At 39.2% G+C, this 24,589-nt stretch overlaps 1 protein-coding gene across 1 annotated transcript in view; it reads right to left on the reverse strand.

Annotated features, from left to right (window-relative positions):
- The window catches only part of LOC306769827 (ectonucleotide pyrophosphatase/phosphodiesterase family member 3), a gene marked incomplete at both ends in the record, with an annotated part of 41,243 nt that overhangs the window by 11,282 nt on the left and 5,372 nt on the right, over window positions 1-24,589 (reverse strand). Inside the window, 14 exons of the mRNA XM_079258560.1 lie at window positions 3,435-3,522; window positions 3,613-3,682; window positions 4,523-4,650; window positions 4,882-4,913; window positions 5,280-5,402; window positions 6,010-6,118; window positions 15,272-15,344; window positions 15,466-15,531; window positions 20,050-20,159; window positions 20,927-21,046; window positions 21,729-21,808; window positions 22,160-22,257; window positions 22,599-22,659; window positions 23,092-23,217. Of these exons, the coding sequence (XP_079114686.1) occupies window positions 3,435-3,522; window positions 3,613-3,682; window positions 4,523-4,650; window positions 4,882-4,913; window positions 5,280-5,402; window positions 6,010-6,118; window positions 15,272-15,344; window positions 15,466-15,531; window positions 20,050-20,159; window positions 20,927-21,046; window positions 21,729-21,808; window positions 22,160-22,257; window positions 22,599-22,659; window positions 23,092-23,217 (1,284 nt within the window). The remainder of the gene's footprint in view (window positions 1-3,434; window positions 3,523-3,612; window positions 3,683-4,522; window positions 4,651-4,881; window positions 4,914-5,279; window positions 5,403-6,009; window positions 6,119-15,271; window positions 15,345-15,465; window positions 15,532-20,049; window positions 20,160-20,926; window positions 21,047-21,728; window positions 21,809-22,159; window positions 22,258-22,598; window positions 22,660-23,091; window positions 23,218-24,589) is intronic.

Here is a 24,589-nt window from a genome sequence, read left to right on the forward strand (position 1 = left end):
ATGGACCTCGAAGACTGAGTCCTGTTTAGTTTTAGGGCTCAAGGCCAATATTATTACAGAACAAGTCAGTCAGATTGATCAAGACATTTCTTATCTGTTGCAAACGCAGACAAAAGTATAAACAGAGCCTGCGTATTACGTTATGACTTGAAATGTTTCACGTTTTTATATGTCACCAGAGCTATTCAGTTTGGTTCATAAAGGGTTACTTTCTTGAACGCTTTAGATGTCTCCCTGCTGCAACACAGTTAATTGTAGCCATTACACCTCCACGACCAGGACGAAAACCACACTGCTCCTCCTCAATCCGGGATTCGACTATCCGGCGGACCCTCCTCTCCAGGACCCCTGAATAGACCTTACCAGGGAGGCTGAGGAGTGTGATTCCCCTGTAATTGGAACACACCCTCCGGTCCCCCTTCTTAAAAGGGGGACCACCACCCCAGTCTGCCAATCCAGCGGTACTGCCCCCGATGTCCACGCGATGCTGCAGAGGCATGTCAGCCAGGACAGCCCCACAGCATCCAGAGCCTTAAGGAACTCCGGGCGGATCTCATCCACCCCCGGGGCCTTGCCGCCAAGGAGCTTTTTGACCACCTCAGCGACTTCAGCCCCAGAGATAGGAGAGTCCACCCCTGAGTCCCCCAGCTCTGCTTCCTCATCGGAAGACATGTTGGTAGGATTGAGGAGGTCTTCAAAGTATTCCCTCCACCGACCCACAACGTCCCGAGTTGAGGTCAGCAGCTCCCCACCTCCACTGTACACAGTATTGATGGAGCACTGCTTCCCCCTCCTGAGCCGCCGGATGGTGGACCAGAATCTCCTCGAAGCCGTCCGGAAGTCTTTCTCCATGGCCTCGCCGAACTCCTCCCATGCCCGAGTTTTTGCCTCGGCAACAGCCGAAGCCGCATGACGCTTAGCCCGTCGGTACCCATCAGCTGCCTCCAGAGTCCCACAGGCCAAGAAGGCCCGATAGGACTCCTTCTTCAGCTTGACGGCATCCCTCACTGCTGGTGTCCACCAACGAGTCCTGGGATTACCGCCACGACAGGCACCAACGACCTTACAGCCACAGCTCCGGCTGGCCGCCTCAGCAATAGAGGCACGGAACACAGCCCATTCGGACTCAATATCCCCTGCCTCACTCAGGACATGTTCGTAGCTCTGCTGAAGGTGGGAGTTGAAGCTCACTCTGACAGGGGACTCAGCCAGACGTTCCCAGCAGACCCTCACAACACGTTTGGGCCTGCCAGCTCTGACCGGCTTCCTCCCCCACCATCTGAGCCAACTCACCACCAGGTGGTGATCAGTTGACAGCTCCGCCCCCCTCTTCACCCAAGTGTCCAAGGCATGTGGCCGCAGGTCCGACGATACGACTACAAAGTCGATCATCGAACTGCGGCCCAGGGAATCCTGATGCCAGGTGTACATATGGACACTCTTATGCTGGAACATGGTGTTCGTTATAGACAATCCATGACGAGCACAGAAGTCCAATAACAAAACACCATTTGGGTTCAGAGGGGGGGGACCATGCCTCCCAATCACTCCCCTCCAGGTCTCACTGTCATTGCCCACGTGAGCATTGAAGTCCCCCAGCAGAACAATGGAGTCCCCAGAAGGAGCACCCTCCAGCACTCCCTCCAAGGACCCCAGAAAGGGTGGGTACTCTGAACTGCTGTTCGGTGCATAAGCACAGACAACAGTCAGGACCCGTCCCCCCACCCGAAGGCGGAGGGAAACTACCCTTTCATCCACTGGGGTAAACCCCAACGTGCAGGCACCAAGCTGGGGGCTGATGAGAATGCCCACACCTGCTCGGCGCCTCTCACCATGAGCAACTCCAGAGTGAAAGAAGGTCCAGCCCCTCTCGAGGGTACTGGTTCCAGAGCCCAAGCCATGCGTCGAGGTGAGTCCAACTATATCTAGTCGGAACCGCTCAACCTCGCGCACAAGCTCAGGCTCCTTCCCCACCAGAGAGGTGACGTTCCACGTCCCTAGAGCCAGCTTCTGCAGCCGGGGATCGGACCGCCAGGGTCCCCGCCCCTTGCTGCCGCCCAGCTCACATTGCACCCAACCCCTACGGCTCCTCCCGCAGATGGTGAGCCCACGGGAGGTGGGGCCCATGTAACCCTTTCGGGCTGAGCCCGACCGGGCCCCATGGGCGAAGGCCCGGCCACCAGACGCTCGCTCTCGTACCCCGCCTCCAGGCCTGGCTCCAGAGGGGGGTCCCGGTAACCCGCGTCCGGGCAAGGGAACATTCATGCCCAGGTTGGTCGTCATCATAGGGGTCTATGAGCCGTGCTTGGTCTGGTCCCTCCCCTAGATACCTGTTTGCCATGGGTGACCCTACCAGGGGCATAAAGCCCCCGACAACATAGCTGCTAGGATCTTCGGGACGCACAAACCCCTCCACCACGATAAGGTGATGGCTCAGGGAGAGGCCGTCACCTTTTTGCGCACCTTGAACTGCGCAAAACCAAAGTTTCGCAATGGAAAACTGGTAATTGAAACACCTAAACTTAAAAAAATTCTCAAATGCTCTCATGTGTTGGTTTTTCAGACATTTTATTATAAAAGGATATCAAAAGTGTAATGGAAACACTTTTTTCGTATTTATATTTCCCCGAATGTGCCATGAAGGGTCATGTGACCAGTTTATTTCTGGTAAAGATAGCGTAGGAAGGAATAATGTAGCGTTTTACAATGAATTACACAGGGAAATAAGGGAGGGGAAATTCAAAAAGCTGTGTAAAGCCTCCGCAGTAGGAAGAAAGCCCAAAAATAATGGTATGTGGCTACTTTTCACAAGCTGTAATTATGACCCAAGTACTGTTTAATAGAAACACCTACAAACTGCAAATGTAGTTAGTTAAAATTTTACCAATATTAAGTTTGCAAAAAAAAATCAAAATGCATGTAATGTTCCATATTTTTAATAAAATGAAACTTTGATTCATTTCACAATTTTATAACAAGCCTATCACATCATGGTATATGTGTAATGTTTTTAACAATAAACCATTACGTTATAATGGGATACACATGTTGTATAAATATGGAAATGCAATATGGTTCATGTATAAACAAAGTGTGCCATAATGAAATACATTTCATGTTTTTTTTACGTCACACGTACTTTTTAAAAATAAACATTTTAAAGTGACAAGTTTCATATTTTTACTATATAACTTAAAACGAGATACATTTAGTTTCTTTCAGAAATTATTGTTTAACCAGATATGCACAATTATATTGAAAATTATTATATTAGAAAGTGGTACGTTTAACTTTTTTTTACAATATATTCTGTTATAACGAGGATTTTTTGTGCGTTTTCTCTTTCAACTCTACGTTTCCATACTGATTGGATCTGATAGTGGAAGGAGAAAAAAGATGCACAGCAGTTTGGTGTAATTTTTTGAATGACTTACCACATATTAGATTGTACAGCTCAGTGTTAGAAAACGGTTCAATCGAAGTTTTGTAGTTAAACTTGGGGCCGTAACTGAGAAACATGGCCTGCAAGAAAAGATGAAATGATACCAACATTCTTGTGGTGACCAATACTGTGTGACTGAGCAGAACACTGCAGGAGTCCAACACACTCACATGCATACTTTCTGCATCATTATCATAGCCGTGATTCCCACCGTCGCAGAATGTGAGAGATCCGGGAGATCTGTTGGAAAGTTGGAAAGCTCTGATTAAGAGAAAGGTTATGACTTCTACATATTTTTGGTTTCAGTTAGAAATAATAGACAAGAAATTCAAAACACATTCTGAATATCCAACAACTGGGTAAACAAAAATAAAGAAAAGAAGTTGGCATGGATGACAAGTCTGTGAAAGAACTATATTTTTATACTTAACATAATCCTGGTAAGTGGCAACCAGTCATGAAAAACGTATTGTAAAGTAAAACAAACAAAAACAATAAATGAAACACAAAGCAGGGGCTTACAGAAGCTGGGAAAATGAGTTAACCAAGGAAAGACCAAAAGTAGTCCTGACACAGTAACCGAACATAACCCACAGTATATACTGTGTATTGGGGTTACCAACTCCAGTCCTCAAGGACTACCATCCTGCAGGTTTTAGTGTTTCCCCGCTTCAACACATCTGACCCAAATCAATGGCTCGTTACAGGCAGGTGACAAAGATGACAACAAGTTGTTGAAGAACCTTTTCATTTGGGTCAGGTGTGTTGTACCAGGGAGACACTAAAACCTGCAGGATGGTAGCCCTTGAGGACTGGAGTTGGTAACCCCTGAGGTAAATAAATCAAAATGATAAAACATTCAGTAACTTATTATGGCTTTGAGTGCATTTGTCTGCAATCTTTTAACATGCATGGAGGAGAGATCCAAAACCCTGATCCAGAGAAACTGCAGGTGCAAGTTAAAATCCTGTACAGGAAGTTAAATTCTGAAGTATTAGAAACCAGTGGAGAAGGGATGGGACTTTGATAAGTATTCCTTCTTCTAATTGTGTACATTTCATTAATTAATTTTATGAATACCTCTCAAACAGCCATTTAGGTTCCACGAGGACATTGACATCTTCAATACGACGACTGTTGGCAAAGTGGAGGCGCTTTGGTAGGTTAGCCTTCAGGTATGGTTTGATCTTTTGGTCTGGCTTCTTACACTTAAATCACCAAAAACACATACATTAATTCTATTTTTCGTTTACATTTATTGTGCATATTTCTAAGAATTAAAATGCTTTACATGAACCAAGTAACATCAAAATGACCCTGGGTTCAGTGTGAGATTTCAAAACTTAATTTAACTAAAATGGATGTTATTTGTCAGATGAAAATGACCTAAAAAAAAACTTCTTCATGGTGGAAAACTTGGCGAGAACATTAATACTCACTGTCATTTTAGCAACAAGTTCAGCCGGGTCCACTATTGAGAAGGAAAAAGAACAGATAATTTATTAAAATCTAAACTATTAGGGCATATCAGACATGTTAACACTTTTTTTGCATGGTTATAACTGAACATGACTTAAAAAACAGGTTATTGTTTCACACCCATTAAAACGAACATGTTTCATCCTTCTGATTAAAAGATTAGGATATTTTTAGGACCTTATGATGCCATCACCAGCTAAACTGGTGTTCAAAGGTGAACAGATCATCAGTTTCGATTTGCAAAACACAACATGATCCTTGTAATGTTTCAGAAATGCCAAAAAGGGTGATAACCATCATTAGGATTCTTAGTCTGCTTTGTTTGGCTTCAAAGTCAGTTGTGTGTAGGTTTACTCACACACTGTGTCTTTGTTTTTGGCTCGGATGCGTCCAAATGGCCCCTCAGTGACGAAGTAATTGCTGGTATCTCCCACCAGTTCCTGCATCACCTCCTTTCTTTTGCAGCTTATTTCTTCCATACCTGTTAACAGAATTTAACCATTATTATTTAACCGTTTTATTCTTTCGCATTACGCAACAAAAGGTCTGCAGAGTTATTTTTTAAAGGAGCAGGACCCCCCACCACTTCAATTCTCATGTTATACATGGGTCCAGCACACATTATATTTCCCAAAAGGAACATTTAAAGCCATTGTTAATATAAAGGTTTTTGATATTTGGTTATGGTTGAAATTACATTCTCATAATATGTTCAGTTGATACCTGTTATCAGGCCTTTTCTGCCCACAGAGGAGTATTTATGACACTCCTTGGGAAAATCAGTGCTCTTAACTCTGTTAAAACTTGTGAATCATGCACACTGCCAACTGAAAACACCTTTTGGCTTGCATGCAACTGCTCTTGGATGGCAGATATTTCTGCATGAATCTGTTCACAAGGAGGCAATAGAGTGTGGAGAACATAGGCAATATTGATGCCTGCCATATAAACACAGACTGACTGTAAAGAGTTGTTTCCTTTCTAGAAAAAAAGTTACATGACAGACAAAAGAAGTCATTTTCATTCTGTAGCTACTGAAATAATTACAGAAGGGGCAAAACTCCATTGTAGTGGATGTTGAGAATTACCGTGATCAGCTAAAATAATGATGTTCAGACAGCGATGTAAACCAATCTGCTTGATGCCGTTCATGAGCTGTCCCATGATCTTATCCACACCTTGGATTGACGAAATGATCTGGAAAATACAAGTGAAACAAGAATTCATCAGATGGAAACTTTTTAAAAGCTCTTTAATTAAAAAAAAAAAAAAAAAAAAAAATTCATCAAAAAGAACTTCATCCCAAGAGCAACATTACTGAATGAATGAAGTAGTTTATTTTCATGTCTGTGATTCAAGGACACAACCCACATGGGTTTATTCAGACAGTAATAAGATGAAGAAAAAGAGACAAAATAAACTGAAAATAAATAATGCAGACATGTCATCACACTGGTCCCTTTTTCACTGGATTACATAAAGGTTACTGCGAGGAATCATCACAGTAAGAGGAAATGAAAACTTCACAGTCAAGGCCAGTAAAACCTTTCCCTGTTTCTTTTGCTGGGTCATGTAGAACAAAACATAGTGGCTGTTATTGGGAAACACCCTCCCACCCCAGTCCCACTGAATGTCTTAAATAATTAAAAAACATTTCCCTGAAACTTTTTCTGCTATAAAAGAGGGGATTTCACTTCAAAACAGGATGCATCTGTTTGCCAGATGGCTCTTTTTTTTTTTTTTTTTTTTTTTTTTTTTTTAAACGAGCACCATGATAAAATGCTACATATAAAACAATAACAGTAAAAAATATATTTTAAATATTACTAACGTAACGCAGCGGAGAATCAAAACATGAACAGCAATGCTAAAAACACCAACTGTTAAGACTAACTGGATATTTGGATTGAAAATGGAGACAAGTTCAGAACAAAGGACATAAATTATGACAAATATTAATGGTGAAGTCTTTAGCCCTTTCATGTTTTTTTTTTTTTTAAATACAATATTTATCTCTACAGACATATGCAATGTTAATTTTTTTTATTGGTGCTTTTTCGAATGATTTATTATTTATCTTAATGTATTCTATAAAATATTTGTAAAATATATAATCATCTTTATATGTTGTAAAATATGTAAATATATGTAATATGTAAAATATAGCAGTATAATTTTGTTTTCCTATTCATCACAAATGCAAACTTGCGTAGTTACAATGTATGCATTTATGTTCAATTATTTATTTATGTATTGGATAACTCACCACAAAATTGACTCAATAAATAAATACCATCCTCTTTTGTGAATATATAAAAAAAAGCTTGTGAACAAGTGTCCATTTTAGTGACCACTATAAATAAAAGAAATAAAGATGTTGCCGCTCTCACAAAAAAAACCCCCCAAAAAAAAAAAAAAAAAAAAAAACCTGACTGAAAACAGGGGAATTATGCAGTCTTGTCTTGCATCTCTTAACATTTTTAGAAACTAGCTAAGTGAAGGAGATGAGAGACCATGATCAAGTTTGCATATGAGCCACAAAGTGCCTCAGACAAAGTTGTTTAACAGCACTTAATTGTCATGTTTTTGCCACCCTGATCTCCTGGCGCTCATCATTGGTTACTCGATCCACCTGCTGGCTTCCTAATTGCCTCTGCTACCTCATTCAGTTCACCTGGTTTCCTTTTCTCTCACTGCCTACTTAAGCTCCCTCCAATCCCTCCTTTTCTGCCAGATAATAATCAGACCTATGTCTAGTTTTGTTCCAGCGTTCTACGGATTGATCCTCAGTTGCCGACCTTCTGCTTTATGCCCCTGGATTACCCTCCTTGCCTTGCCCTCGACGGACACCGCAACTTTTCGGATCTTTTGGTTACCGACCCTGCCTGTCTTTGGATCTCTGAGCCTTGTCGTTGCCTGGACGAGTATTTTGCCATCCTGTTTACCTCCCAGCTGTTGCCTGGTTTCTTCTGCAGACCACTCCCCTGGACTGATCTTCTGTTCATACTCCTCCACCAATAAACTGGTCATTTGTCCAGAACTCCCTGTGTGTGGCTGTATTACGGATCCTCAGGGTAACTCATTACAGTTAATGTGGCATAATCATAGTGTGCATTAAAAAGCAAAAATTTAAGATACTGGATGACTCTGCTACAAACCCCTTTCACCTGGGATTTAAAACTGTTTATTAAAACCCAAGTATACTTGTGCTCTGATACAACTTTTGTTCACCGAAAAACATTGTTACATTGAGTTTTAACCCCCATTTATCCTTTAGGCTACTGGCGCCCCGAGCACCACTGCTGATATATTCAAAAATTTCTCAGGAACAGTAGTATGTAACTCTGTTGGGCAAATTGTGATAAATATTTTACTCTAAAGTAGTTACACAAAGTTTCAGGGCACTTATACGCCATTCAAGCTGTTCCGCTGCAAAATGTAATTAGTTTTCCCATTTTTCTCTTGCTGCACATCGTTTGTGCCACTTCAGCCATTTAAATATTCTCTTTATTACATTCAGAAGAATTATGCTATGAGTTGTTATGGCAAACTTCTGTAGTTTTTGAGATATTTAGCATTTTCTAAAAATAACTTGTGATTGGATGACAAGTCTTCAAAACAAATGTGGATTGGACACTGAAAAAAAAAAAATCAGCTCAGCTGAACCAGTTTTCAGTGTCCGGTACATGGCAGCCCTATTATTACTGACAACCTTCTGTCTGTACCTTTGTGGAAGTGTCTCATAACAGCCATGTACACATGGAGAAGTCCCTATATATTTTGTCTGTGCTGGTTTGAAACCAGCAATTTTCTCATAAATTCATGGAGGGATGTCTTTTTTTTTTTTTTTTTAATTGAAGCTGCTTTCCCTGTTACAGGGTTATAACCCTGTTACATCAAGTTAGCTCAGTAGTAGCCTGTTAGGCATTGGTGGTTGGAACTTCCCAGCATGCCTTGCGAATTCTCTTGCTGTTTGCACCAGTTTCCAATGTCCTGTACATTGCAGCCATTTGAGACTGACTACTTTCAGTCTGTACCTCTGTGGCAGGGTCTCACAACAGCCATGTACAAATAGAGATGCTCCTACATCTAGCTCTGATCTGTGCTGCTTTGAAACCAACAAGTTTTACATAAATTAATGGTGGAACTTCACTGATTGAAGCTGCTTCCATTCACACTGTTACATGATTGCTCCCAGCTGTGTTCTTCAACAAGCAGCGTCTGTTTAATACTATCAACATAGTTGGTGTCAGCTAAGACTTTTTGAAAGTCATTTTAAAAAAAGGCCATACAGAGTACTACAAGTGTCTTTGTTTACTTTATTGCCTTCAGCTTTGCTCCGTTGAGCAAAGTCTGAAAAAACTGCATAAGTAAGACAAATCCACATAGTTCTAAACCAAGGTAAAAAATAAAGACAATTTTTCAAAAATCACATATTCTATGGAAATTTTATATCTGAATGTTAGTGGCCTGGAGGTGAAATAAGACTGTGGGCCAGAGGAGAGCATTTAAACCTTGATCGTCGATCTATCCTACAACTGTTGTGACATGGCTGCTGCCAGTCCTCAAGAAATTCTTAGTTTGCAAACTGCATGCTCTTCCGTCTATGGTGCTTTTCAGTTAATCAACAGATCTGCCTCTGTCCTCCTTCCAATGGAAGAGTTTTATTTTTTTCCCATTCATATATTGATGTAATTGGAGGTGGCCGAGTGTTAATGGGACAGGAATATGGCTTTGGAAATCATGGGTTCAAATTTCACAAGTGACATTTACCAAATATTTCTGCTCAATACAACATCCCACCTCCTCTCATTAATCTTTAAGAAAGCATTCCTCTGCATTTTTTTTATCACTTCATTTTTTTTCCATTCTTACCATTTATTTCCTACTTTATCAGATTGAATAGAAAATTGCACATCTGCTAGCTGCTTGAATGGACTACTGCAGTGTCCTCTGTCAGAAGAAGACACATACATAGATGCTTTATGTATAAGGTGGTTTATTTGCTGTACAATGGTAGTGATAATAAGATTATGCTGTGCTTTCTACACACCAAAAAGAATATCTTAATTAAATTACAATTCTACACCACAATTTCAATAAGATGCACCAATGCTCTATAAGCAGTTCAAAAAATTAAAAGTGCTCCCTTAAATTGCAACTACATCACCTTAAAACAATAATATCATGCCTCTCGCTAATTCATGACAAATTCATCTTCGTTTTCACTACTTGAAAATTAATAGGCTTTTTCACCAACTTCATTGACATCTTCAGCTTTTTTTGCATTATACATCAGTAATTACACATAGCATTCACGCTTGCTGTTATGTAATAGCACAATTTTTTTTTGTAACTCATTTATCACATTTCTATTAGTAAAAACTAAATTGCTATCATGATGTTGCTAAGAAATCTCTATTTTGACAGAAATGATTATGAAGCCACGTCTTGTTAATCTTTATACTAATTAGACAGATTAGATTATTTTAAATGGCAGTAATATTTAATCATGAGCAGCCAAAGATAAACAAGTGCTCAGGAAGTTATAAAAAAAAAAAACAAAAAAACAGAAATAATGGCATTCTGTGACTGGAATGAAGCCAAAATGGTTTTGATGAAGGGTGGCACCAGAAACCAACTGAGTTGGAGTTGGGATTGTAGGAATATAGGTCAATTTGAGCATAAAATCATGTTACATAGCTTTAGCACTAATAATCTGACAAAGCTGTGATGAATAATAAATCTGTACATCATACAAAGCAGGGCTGAGGTATTACAGGCATCTTTACATTAAAGAAAAATAAACAGGTGGACAAAATACAGCTAAGAGTTTGGAGTTTTTAAAGGTTAGGCTGTATTGATCAAACCATACTGTGATAAGTCTTTGACTTAGTATTCAGAATGGCAACTTGCAGGACACCAGTGGTTCCATTTTTATTTTATTTTATTGTGCTGGATTAAAAGTGGAATCTGCTTAAATTAGCCCAAAGTATTTTTATGTTTTATATAGTCATATATAAGTCATTTAAGGTCCAAATCAACAACACAAACTACCTTTCCAGTAAAGTTAAAATTTTCAACAAAAAAAAAAGCAGTTCTGTAGAACTTTTAACTGACAGTAGACTACTAGTCCTTCACCTAATACAATTTGACCTTAAAGAGTTCCTTTTACTCCACATAGCAACAACTCGTAGGATTATATTGCGATGTATTGATTTAGTTGAAGTAGTTTACCAAATATTCCCAACTGTATAAACTTGATGCTGGGGTTCATATTTGGCATGAACTAATGGATAAGGGCAAAGCAGAATAAGGAGAAAAGCATAGCTGAAAAGCTGCCATTAAATACAAATGGAAGCAAAGCCATGAAGCTACAAATGATGCATTGGCTCTAAACTATCAAATACTATAACAGATAATCAATATTCAGTCAGATCCTATTTTTCATGTTGCCGTTGTTTTGCCATTTACTTAGCGATCAGCTTTTCCATTTACTTGATGGACAGGGGTCTCTAAGTCTGGTCCTCTTGAGCAACCATCCTGCAGGTTTTAGTGTTTCCCTGCAAAACACTTCATTCAGATGGAAAGTTTCTCCAACAACTTATAATCTTATTCCGCTCATGCCTGTTGATAAGCCATTGATTTGGGTCAGGGGTGTCAGTGGGGAAACACTAAAATCTGCAGGATGATAGTTCACAAGGGCTGGAGTTGGAGACCCCTGGTTTAGAACTTTGTTTAATTTTACTTTTGTTTCTCTGCTTTATTATTTACAGGCTCTTGTGTGTGCAGTTAACAGCTCCTTAAAAATAAAGCCCCTCATAAACATTTTCTTTCTTACTCATGATACAAATTGGGTTCACAGCCACCACTGAGGCTGATCAGATTTCACTTGTTTTGCATCATACGTTCAGTTTAAATCTTACAAAATGATCACTGATTTATTTGTCAACAGTAAGTTTAATTTTCATCATTTTGTCAACAGCCCCTGTCTTCATTTTCAGCTGTAGGTGGCTCCATGTACTTTAATTTATTACTAAACAACTGATGTTTATAATTACATGGCTTCTGGCGGAACTGCTTGTTTTGCTTGCTGTGTCAGGTTGTAAAAACAGATTACCTCCAGATTTCAGTTTCAGAAAGATTTAACTGGTTTTATATTACCCTGGTAATTTTCCCAGGGCTGTAAATGTCTGTTATATATTTGTAAGCATCTTTTACAGTAGCGAAGTATGATGCTAATCTACATGAGGCCTTTCAGGTGTGGCATATTTCCAAAATGGATGCAGTTTTGTTTAGTTTAGGTCAGTGTTTCTCTATTCTCTTCCTCAGGACCCCCTGCTCTGCATGTTTTGTAGGCAACCCGACCTTAATACACCTGAATAAAATAAAGAGCTCATTAACAGCCTGTGAAGAACTTAAAATTCAGTAATGTGACTAAGGCACTTTGGAGGAGGAACATGTCTAAAACATGGGCGGGGAGTCTTGAGGAACACTGGTTTAAGTGCAGTCATCTATTTTAACCCTTTGAAGTCACACAAACAAAAAGTCTTTTTTTTTGTTGCAAATGATAGGGATAAAAGTTAACGCAACAGTGAAACAACCAAAATTGGAAAAAGCAGTGTTATTACTAATGGTTTGGGTTTTACAAACACAAACCAATTGGTAGAGATGTATCTGGCAGGTTTATTTCCACTCAAAAAAAGAAAGAAATTCAGTCATTGCAAATGTACCAGATCAGTATGTTGGCTGTTAACACATCAAATTTAAGTAGTGTGTGTGTGTGTGTGTGTGTGTGTGTGTGCATGCGTGGTTGGAGGGGAGGGAGGATCTTGGTCCCCGGGGAGCACAACTGGTGTGCCGGGGTTAGGCCTGGCTGCCGCTTGGTGGCGGTCCGTTGCTGTGGGCTGGGCCCTCTGCCTGTGGGAGGTGGGGGGTTGCCTTTGGGCTTTCGGGGCTGTGGGGCCCAGGCTCTGTCTGCCCTGGGCGGCTGGTGCCGAGCTTTGCCTGTCCGGAGCTGCTGGGGCCTGTTCACCCTGGCTGTGGGGGACTCTGGCTGCCCCCCCCCCCCTCCCCCCCCCACTCTGCCACCTCTTGGGTGGATGCATGGCTGGCTCTGGAGGGGGGCAGTTGGGTTCTGTGCTGGGCGGTGACTTCCGGCAGTCTGGGTCTTGGGGTTCTCCTGCCCTTCCTCTTGCCTTTGTGTGGGCGGGGTCACATTGACATAATCACTCTTCTCTGAACACGTTCCACTCTGTATGTTCTGCATGTGACACAGTCACTGAGTCGTCTGCAGGTTTATTTACGAACAGCTGCTAGTTTTCTTTCTATGTTTGTGATTTAACTTGTTAAAGTCTGGTTCTCCTGACAGTTGACAGCTTTGTCCTCCTGCAGGGGGAACATGACTCCAATGTGTATTTGTGTAGAGGTGTATGTATATGTGTATATATAGGCAGGTGTGTGTATGTGTGCTTATGTATATGCATATGTATGTAGGTTCTTCGCTCTCTCTCTCTCATTCTTTCTTTTTCTCTCTACGAGGTCTATCTAAACTGCATTATATCTATAATGCTCCCCTTGGCAAAGTAAACTTGCCCAGCAGAACACAGCATCCATCTGCTTGTTTAAATGCTGGGATAAGACAAAAACAAAGCCAAAAAACATTGAATTTACATGAGATGTAGTTGAGGAGGTGCTGATCAGCAGCAGGACACTTCTGCCTTATGGAAATTGTAGCTAACAGAGTTTTAGTAACGTGTATCAGCACAGCATGATCTCATCTCTTCCTTCATCCTTCATGTGGATCTTACAGCGGGGCACATTTCCTCCTGCAGACATTACATGTCTGAACCTTGGTCCATGGTAAACTAACAGGAAAGTAAAGTAACAAGTAGTAATGTTACTTTTCAGATTGCATTAACTAATAATTTCATTACAATTTGAAAAACTAACAACTAATGGATTTTTTGAGTAATGACCCCAACGCTCATCCTTCATGGCCCTCGCAAATTCAGACATTTTCTCTTTAATTTTTTCAGTCTTCTATTCTGCCTGAAAGTTCAACCTGCCAAGTGCTCTACATATACAAATGTTCCCGTTAATGGATGGATAAGAGCTTCATCCTGTTCATCTTGTCCCATGTGTCTGCTCTTTGGGCTCTAGGTTGATTGATAAAATTGTAACAACAAATCATTTAGACCCTCACTGAGTGTTTGAATTCCTAATTAATTGTATTTATCCATTTATGTAAACACACATGTAAACTTTGCTTTCAGCTCATTCTTTCCCATTGACTAATTTGTTAATGGGATGAGCATTTGTCTGTATTTACTTAAACACACACAGACACACACGCCACATCAGGCCCTTTGCTACAACTCATAAAAACCAACTAGTTTGGTGGCAATGGAGTACTCCACCTCAAAGGAAAAAACTGAAGGCCCATTAACTGCAGTTATGAAAATTTTAACTTTATCACAAATTTTGCATAGTATTTTGAGTTCTAACTAATTTTATTCTAATTTTTATTCTAATGCATTTTATAAAAGGTTTCACCTGCAACAAATGTTTAACTCCCCCCAAGTTTAGAAAATCTGATTTTGAGGGACTCCAGTGCAATAAAAATCTATCAGCAGTTCTTACCCTAGATTTTTAACAGTGGAACACCAGTGGTTAACATGAGCTAATTATTACTGTGGAATTACTTATGTTAGAGATTTTTCCAAGGTGACTAGTTTTGTTAGGAAAAAAAAAAGAAAAAAAAAAAAGAAAAGACGCCAATATGATGAACAGTGAAATTCACCAAACAGATGTTCAGCATTATGTGTGGAATTATTTAAACAGATTTTTCCAAAAATCCGATCGACACTACCTCATCTTTGTTCCACTCCAGCAAACTTAACAAACTAATCAGGCAAACATCTTTTTATCCATGTGAACAGAACTGTAAATGCTGTACTGTGTTACCTGTGAAGAGCCAATGCAGCCATGTGTTTTTAGTACTCACCTTGTAAATAATGGGTAGAAGGTATTGAGAATAAACCTGAAGATTTGGTTAATAATTTGGAGCAAGAACTCAGGGGAGAAAAACAACAAATGTGTGCATTTGGTTTACTTTATTTAAAAGGACAGCCTTAAAAGGCTTCCATAAGATTGCCAAATGCTATCATTAAGGGGGTATTATACCCAAAAAATGTGATGAAAATGATGATGAAAATGATCTATACTGTTAAAAATTGTCATTGTTTTTTGTGTGTTGTGTTCACTTTTCTTTGTTTGAATTTTAGTTTAAATTAAAATACAATATCAAAAAATAATAATCTTCATAAAATTCTTATCAGGTAGCCTTACCCCGCCGCTTACAGGACCAAAGCTGTGTCCGGATTTATCAGGTTCCTCCAGATACAACGTGAAGAAATCTGGTCTGAAAAAGAAAGATTTAATTACATGAAAACAATTAACTAACAAAGGAAAAAAAAATCCACGATTTTAACATTTAAGATGACAACCTGATGAAGATAATCTAATCAAAAAAGAGGACCAACCTCTCTCTTTCTGGAAGTTGCAGCCACTTCAGCACAGTGAATACTCTTTCTTCAAATGGTACTTTCCTAGAAAAATAGATAACGTCTTAACCATTGCAAAAAAGTCTTTACAAACATTTAAGCCATTTTGTCTTCTTGCATTTAACATTTAAACAACTAAATAAGATAATCCAGAAATGTGTTCACCCTCAGAACACATTTTGGAAAAATCTGTCTTGTTGTCGTGGTGATAACATGGTATTTAGAATAACCAGTCAAATATCTGAACTTTGCTAAGATGAACTCGAGAGTCAGTGACTCATGTGAAACTGCATCCAGATGTTTTTAGCTGTCAAATCTCCAAGATAAGTTGCATCCATCTTTGTTTGTAACATACAGAGATCAGAGCAATCACAGCAAAGCACGTAGCGCCCATTGTCCTCTGAGATCACTGAAAATGCTTTGTTTTCCCACAAAGGTTCGGAATAATCCTGCCTTGTGGTTTCTGTTGTGTCTTGCAAAAAGGCAGACACAAAAGAACACATGTGCGTCACCTCAGCTCTCATAATAGCAGAGGAACTCTCACCAATTTTGTATAGGTATGCATGTGTGTAGAAGTTGGTCATTCGTATGGGCCATATCAAAGCAATCAAACTGATGGTCACAGATAATATCAGCGTACAAGAAAAAGTGATTAAAAGTACTTATGCTGTCAAAGCTGGGCTTGATTTGTGCATGAATTACAAAAAAAAAAAAAACCTTTAATCCTTAATTACAAATTCCAGTTTATATCATATACACATTTTTAAAAAGACCAGTAATGAGACAGTCAGAACAGAGACAGATGGAGAAAGTAGTTCTGCAAAAGGTGAGCCATTTTGTTTTATTTTATTTACCTAACAGAACTATAGGACTTCATATAAGCAGTAAGTGTGAGTGTACAGGTTTTTTTTCTCTGAAACTAGCATGAATTTCTTACATTATGGTGCTTTTACAACACACAAGCAAAAGTTTTTCTAAACATAAACACTCCTACATAGATGCAAAATGATATATTCATGTATCTGTATCAGTTTTCATGGGTCGTTTAATAACAATGCATGATTAAGCAACTCTTTATGTTGGTTCAAGATCAGGAGTATGATCAGAACAAAATACTCAAAATACACTGACTGTTCAGGATCAGCTGATTTTGTTCGGAGTCGATTATTGTCTTCATCAGCCATCTTGGTGCAATTGAATTGGAGACTTTGGGTGCATGCATGCGCAATTCATGGAATTAATTTATTTTCTAGTCCAATGAAAATTTCTGTGAGCCTGCACTGTTTTTTTTTTTACACTAAACTTACAACTATTTGTATTCAGAAGGCAAAACCCACAACAATAAAATACATATTGTCACTTTTAAAGCTATAACTAAAAAAAAAAAAACCAAAACATATTCTGACTGAAAAAAATAGACAAAATGCGTCAAGCGATAAGAATTTATAATTACTACAATTTGTCCAAATCCAAGCAAAAGGAAAAAACTTCAAACTCAACTAAGACGAACAACAATACTACCAGAATTAAAGGCACAAATGTAACTTAACAAACAGGATGAAACCCATTGAAAGTAGTACACCATCACTACAACAAGGCTGAACAAGAAAGTGCCAGTTAGAAGCAAAACAAAAAGGCCCGAAATTTCGCTCACGAATTCTGCCAACAAAAAAATTACACACACACAAAAAAAAAAAAATGCTCAAAAGTCAGTTGAAAGGTCATGAAAGCAAAATATTTTATTAAAACCAAACAAATTGTAGCGTGGACGGTCAAAATTCATATGATCATAAACACACAGCACACAACAGGGCCGTCACAATGCACTACTTTTGATCAGTATGTACACGTGTACTTGTACAGATGATATAAGGGGTTATCTTACAGCTATGACACAGGCTGTCATGTATAAATGTGTTAATATGACTATTTTCATGATGTGGTGTTTGATGGCGTTAATGTTTTCCATGAATTTGAGCAGAGGGAGGATATTTTTAACAATATGGAGGGCAGACAGATCTTCCTCACAGAACCAAGCAGTGAAAAGTGTTATGCTCCCTTGTAGGTACACACACTATACACAGCAAGATGCAGACTAGACAACTGTATACCTTTAAGCAAGTGCCTTCTGACAACTACCTTCATTTGTTGAACTACAAAACTGTGATATCACAGCACACAAGACTCTAAAGCAATGGATTACCAAAAAAAAACAAAAAAAAACTGTTGTTCAGAAGACAAGAAATGATGCATGCCAGACAAAACAAAGTTTCAAGAGATTAAAGCTGGTTGAAATTTTGTTTGCGGTTTGGTGAGACAGCTGCCTATTCAACGACTATCCAACATCTACACTGCTGCAGAGCTTAACTTTATTTTTGTCATGATCACACAACAGACTTAATCACATAACAACTGGTCTATTGTCTCAGTTCTTTGATAAAGATGTTTTGCCGTTTGTTTTGAAGTTGTATTTCATCAGCTGGAGCCATGTTGTCATCTTAGACCATGGCTGGGCTACTATGGTCCTTGAGATCTGCAGTCCTGCAAGAGTCTGTTTCACTGCCAGCCACTCCCAGCTTAGACACTGAAAGTTTTATTGCCTGCTTTGTGCAACAATCTAAAATCTCTTTGTCAGTGTATGAAAATATTGCAGGTAGAGGGACAAAAAACATGGCAAAACTATGTGGTGTGTATTCCAGGACTGTAGTGGTAAGCGAAACTGTGCACTACGTCTTCATCAGATTGAGGACTTTTTTCAGGCAGGTCTTATCCAGATGTCTTTTGGTGGCCACCGCTATTTATAAATGTATAGAAAAATAAAACAAATTGAATAAAAATATAGCAAAAAAGAAAAATAGCCCCAGCTGGCATATATTTGAGTTCCTCAACCAATTTTTACTGGAAAAGTTGGGCCCTAAAAAAAGTCACCATCACCTGTAAATTGTTTACCTGCGTGACTAAAACTGTTTTGCTCAAAATGTTCACTGTGAGTTATGTAAGTTTACTGGAAGGAAAGTCAAGGCTTTATTGTAAGTGCTGGTAAGCTGACCTGAGGCCTCCTCTACAGAAATGTGCTTTTTCCAATTTAACATACTTTCTTGACATTTCACATCATCCATCTTCTCTTTCTACAATGCCTAAATTACTCTTATTAAAGAAATGTTCTTTGTCCTTGATGTGTATGAACCCTTTACATTGCCTCTACATAGGTATGGGCACTTCTCACTGAGAAACCACTCAGCTTGTGTTTTGATGTCTTTAACTTTTAGTGAACCAGTTTCTGTATAAGGGTGTTTGAAATGTGCCAGAATGGCAAGTCTGAGTTACTCAGATTATCCTAATACTTGTATGGAGATGTACAGGTGTTCCTCCTGTCTTCTCTGTGTTGTGTTTTTCTTCTTTATTTCCCAGATTTCCCAGCTGATTTGGGGAAAACCCATTTTGGCACCCACTCATATGCCATACAAAATAAAGATGTTAAAGCACTGACACCTTGACAGCCTCTCATTAAATTGTTTAGGTGTGTCTAATTTAAAAAAGAAAAAAGGTCCCTGCAATTATTGTTAGAAACCCTTTTATTTAAATTCTTTCAGGGGAGTTTGAAGAAGGCTCTTATATTTTCCAGGTGTCCAGGTGTCTACTTTCTTCTCCACAGAAGATCAGTCATTGATGTCAAACATTCATCATAAATACAACATAAATGGCTGTAATTGAACAAAAAACTATTAAAAAACATGCCCCATTTCTCATATTGCACAACATAAATAAGGAAAGAGCATCAGAAGTGCTGCCCTATCTTATAATCTGTAAAAAAAACAAAAAAAACAAAAAAAACAGAACATCTGTCTTACACCTCAGAAGTCCAATGTGTTAGCCTCATCAACTGACAAAGCACACATTTGCTTATTTTGACCATATTTTGACCATTTTATGAATGCTTCTCTCAGATCCACTGTTACTACATTACAACATATGATACTTTGTTATTACACAAGAATGTACAACAAAATTAGAACATTCTGGCAATACACACTGACACTTAGCATTGTAAAGATTAAACATGGTGGTTTGGTGTTCTAGACTCTGCATCATGCATTAAAACCATATAATGCACGTCCTTTCTGTTTAATCTGCTTGTATCATGGTCCCACACAGTAAAAATTTCTTACTAATGTCTACTTCTCTTGAGAAAACTTGCTAAATATGCTTAAAGTATAGGAAATATTATTATTTTGGCCTCTGCAGTTTTATGCTGAACAACTGTTGTCAAGCTACGGCACGTTTCTCTTATTCACCTATGATTAGCTAGCTGATTTGAATTCGTTCAATTAACATGTTGCTATGGTTACGTCCATAACGGAGTGATAACACAGTGATTTAACTTGCAGCACTACATCTGTGTATATCTGAAAACCATGCAGCCAGTTGGCATTAAAATCCTCACCGACTATATTAAACTACAATACACCTAAAATGTCTTTACATATACACATAAACTCAACGCACACACAGAAATACATATCATTCAGTAGAACAGAACATTTCCACAGCTGCCAGTCTTACCCATCATAAGGTTTGTAGATGTTGGGAAAGCTTCCACTAATATTTACATCTGATCCCGGCCAAAAGAAGGTTCCAGACTTCAGACCATGGTATCTGGCTGTATGCCAAATCTGCAAACAAACAGCACAGCTGTTCATTATTGAAGAATTACAGCATTTTTCCTCAAAAGTTCAGGTAAATCTTCCTCCTTCCCCACCCCACACATATTGCCTTTCATTTTTTTCATACCACGGATTGATGCTGGATATCTGCTTTTGTCCAATTAGCCTTTTCTTGTAAAGCTATAAAGACAGGGGTTTTGCGCACCAGGCCTTAAGGGCCACAATCCTGCAGGTTTTCTATGTATTCCCGCTCCAACACACTTGACTCAAATGAATTAACCACTGTGCAGAATTTCATTGGCTGTTCGATCAGATTAATTTGAGCCAGGTGTGTCGGAAAAGGGATACATCGAAAACTTGCAGGACGCTGTCCCTCGAGGACCGACTCTGGGCGTCCCTGCTATAAAAAGGAATGAACAAGCTGTCCACAGACTTAAACAGCAAGAAAAATGCAAAATTCATAGTTTTTTCATTCTCATGCTCTTGTTTTTATTTCTTTCTTCGTTCTGATCTTCTATAATCTTCTCTCAAGCCCACCAGGGACTGCAGCTAAAACCTAGCTTGAAAGCTAAAATCTGGTGCAGTGCAGTTCTACTTAGACTGGCCTGAGTTTAAGGTTTTATTGTACATGGTGCCTGAAAAACTATCAAAACAATTATTCCTAGTTAATTTCACGAAAAATCAAATTATATATAAATTGCTAAATTGCATAACAAGCGTCACTGGCAATTTTAAGACCTCTAAAGCTCGTAAATCAGTGACCTAACAGGACTCACTGGTTCTCCGAGGTACCAGGCGGGGTTGTCTTTCTCAGGACTGGACAGGCTGAAAGTGGCATTAAACACTGGATCGTACATAAGGTTGTCAATCAAACCGTTTGACTCTGGATACAGACCCTGAAGAAAGTGAAAAGACAGGAATGTGAGAAAACAAAAAGTGAAAACATGATCCACTTTATAGAATCGTAAATTTGGAAAATGATACTCCAGAATAAATTAGTGTTGATCATTGCGATATGAAACTGAGTCCTCCTTAAGTGGTGAGTCATGCTTTAAAGTGCATGCATGATTTATGTCCATTGGAATCCAGGAACTCTCGTGTTTACTTTCACTGTGCGTCAATGAAAGTAAACATCGCAGTGGGTAATCCCTCGACTTTTCTGACAAACAACATGTTCTTGGATACGTTCAGGAATTCCCTGAAGTCCAGCTAATCTTTGATCAATAAATCTGCAGATGATCAGGAATTCAAAATATAGGATCAACTTTGGATTAGTGTCTTTGAAACAATGGCAGTACAAACAAAAAAATGTACCAGCACAAATGTTGCTCTTGAAATCTGACACATTTACAGTAATTGTGCCAGAAATTACAATTTTACAGCACAAACCTGCATAAATGTATCAAATATTTGCATAATTTTTGTTAGATTTGAAGATTACAGAAAAGAAGGCAACTTGACTTGGGTTGGGAAATGTGTTCCAGGAGTTGCGGCTCCTGATCCACAGTACAGAGGAATGTACAGAACCTAAGAGCCATGTGAGCAGAAGACTTTCCGTGCAGTGATGAAAATATTTACCGTAACAATAGTATAATGATTGGGGAAAGTCTTGCTAGGAAATGCTGCCTGCATGTACGTAGCCGATGTTCCACAGCTTCCTGCAAAGACAAAAACAAGTTGGCCCTGAAACTCTACACTCTGGAGACCATTAGAGCCATTAAGCCCTCCTTGTATGAGTGCATACATCTCTGCTGTGCCTGTGGGCTGGGAACTTGCATGCTGGCACAGTTAGCAAACTAAACATAATGCAGGACTTTAATGAGAGAGATGCTTCAAAGATACAGGTCAGATCCAATGTCTGTGTGCACATACATGGTGACTGGTTGTTGACTTGAAAAAAACCCCAAAAAGATCGGAGATTTAGGCGTAATTAGCACATCTGATTTCTGTTAGACTTGCTTTGGTGTCAACAATTAAAGAAACCAGACAAAATATGGTTTGATATTTACGGAGTTTATCCAGAACTGGCATGAGCGTGTTCCATGTCTGCATGTACTCTGCCCTGAGTCCGTCCAAAGAAACCAGGAGTAGGGGCTGTTTCTGAAAGCTATCAGGGGGGAAAACAACAACCGTTAATGACAAACATGCATAGATAAGATTCAGTTGTTTTCACTGGCTAGAAACAAAACACATGATTAGATTTGTGTGGAATATTTTAATATCCCATTTTAATAAATGTCTATGAATTTTGATTTGACAGCAAAACAATGCAATAAAAACTAAATATTTGCAGGTTATGGTGGGAAAAGCTTTCTATTTCTTATACCATTTTGTTGAGATCTAACAAACTCAAAACATATATCTTAAAAAGGTACAGCTAAAGGGAAAGCAAATGTAGTTCTTTTTCCATACAAGTTCTTAACTTTTCACCCAAAGCCAAATACCTACCCTGCTGGACATGTGGGGGTTGACAGGTCCTCACAATTATCCTCCACCCACTCACTCTCTCCTAGAGCAAAGTAGAAAATAAACAGAGCAATAATGACTATTATTTTTTATATAATGTGCATTAAAATAGTTTTTGTATCCATTTCAGAGAAAGAGAGAAAAACATCTAATGGTTAAATCTGTGTACTCTGGTGGGAAGATGTAAGATTGGACTGGACTCTTACTTTAACCTTTAAAAGCAACTCTCTGACAAGTTTCAGCTGTTTCATTGCTCCTGATTCACATCAAATAGTTCTCCCCAGCAGCTTGTTAATGTCTACATAGCTGAATAAACATGCAGATGAGGGAAGTCAGCCAGTAGATTTAGATGTGTTGGAGAAGGGTTGCATCTAGAAGTCGCAGGACAGTAGGTCTGACGGACTAGACTAGGATATGGCTCGTTCAATGTGTTTTGGTTTGAAATAAAATCTGCTCAGGGTCACCGCTGTCTCACCGTGGCAGATGTGCTTGTAGTTTGTGCAGCAGTCGCCCGCAGACAGACAGTCGTCAGAGCAGTGGCAATTGCTCTTCGCCAGCCGTTTCTCACCACAGCGTAGCTTTGTGCATTCCCATTGCTCGGCTGAAGGGGTCAAAGTTTGCGAATGAAACAGAAAGAAAATACAGATTGGAGAAGCATCAATTCTAGGTTAAATTAAAGTTAAACCTGCATGACTAGACTGTGATTTAACATTTTGCCTGACTGGATTTGTTGGTGGTCTCCTGAAGTGGGAGGGAAATGAGGACAGATTTAAAAGGAATATAATTTGGGTTGGAAGGGAAATTATGAGGGTTGAAGGAGGAGGGATGACTGGGGTTGTGGTAGACTTTCAGGACCCAAAAGGAGAATATATTTATTCAAACCAGTCAAAACTGGTATTTATAAAGCACTTCATGCAAACAGCAACACAAAGTGCTTTAATAAAACCTATTTATGCATTTTAAAATAAAGCTTTCACACCAATAAATTCCCATAAAATAGTTGCTCGAAATATATATCTGGGTTGACACTGCTGTGAGAAAATGGCATTTTGGGGATCCATTCACACCAGGAGCAAGCCCACCCACTGCCATGGAGGGCACCACGACAGGAGCAGCCAAAACCTGGGCAGGCCAGGGTCCACACCACAACCAGAAGGGCTGCAATGCAGCACCCCAGCTTACGTGGCGACAATCCTTCAAACCACGCAGGTAAAGGCCCTGGTGTGGAGGATCCCCACAAGGAAAACACCTGAGTTAAGAATTAAAATATTAAAATGTATTATTTTATATAAGTGTACAAAAGTAATGAAAACTAAAGAGTAAGAAGATATTCTTATGATGTCTTGTTCGAGACAAAAACAGATGCAGCCTAAAATCTCACTCGGAACGGTGCAGATGTCATGGTAGTCATAGCAGCAGCTGTTGGTAGCAACACAGTTTGCGTCACATCTGCAGCCAGGTTCATCTCCAAACGGCTCATAGCATCTGCTCCTGCATGATGTCTGAGGAAAGACTGAAAAACACAGCAAATGGTAACTTTTAAGTGACTTTTTGTTGAGTAATACAGATAAGTTAAATTAAGCTCCAATAAGTTATCCAGAATATTTCCGGTTTAAAGAAATATTTACACTACTGTTCTGAAATTTCCTTTTTTCCCCTGAAACCTGAAGATTTTATACTTTACATGGTCTGTTTACATGTCTGCAGAAAAAGGAACGTGCCTCAAGGCTTCTGTAATTATAGCAAACACACCTCAGTGCTTTCTTCACGTTTGGATATCAAAGCCTTCCCTTAGTTTTTATGGCTTCCAGATTACGTTTTATCATAAACGTATCATATACATCTAATATTACACAGTGTCGTATTTAAAAAAATAATAATGCTATGTGACAAACATCTTCACATTAACTTCTTACTGCCCAAAATAATCTTGCATATGTCAACAGATTTTATTGTTTCTCCACTGATTTATG

This window comes from Telmatherina bonti, assembly GCF_933228915.1.
Source record: "Telmatherina bonti genome assembly, chromosome: 19".
NCBI lineage: Eukaryota > Metazoa > Chordata > Actinopteri > Atheriniformes > Telmatherinidae > Telmatherina > Telmatherina bonti.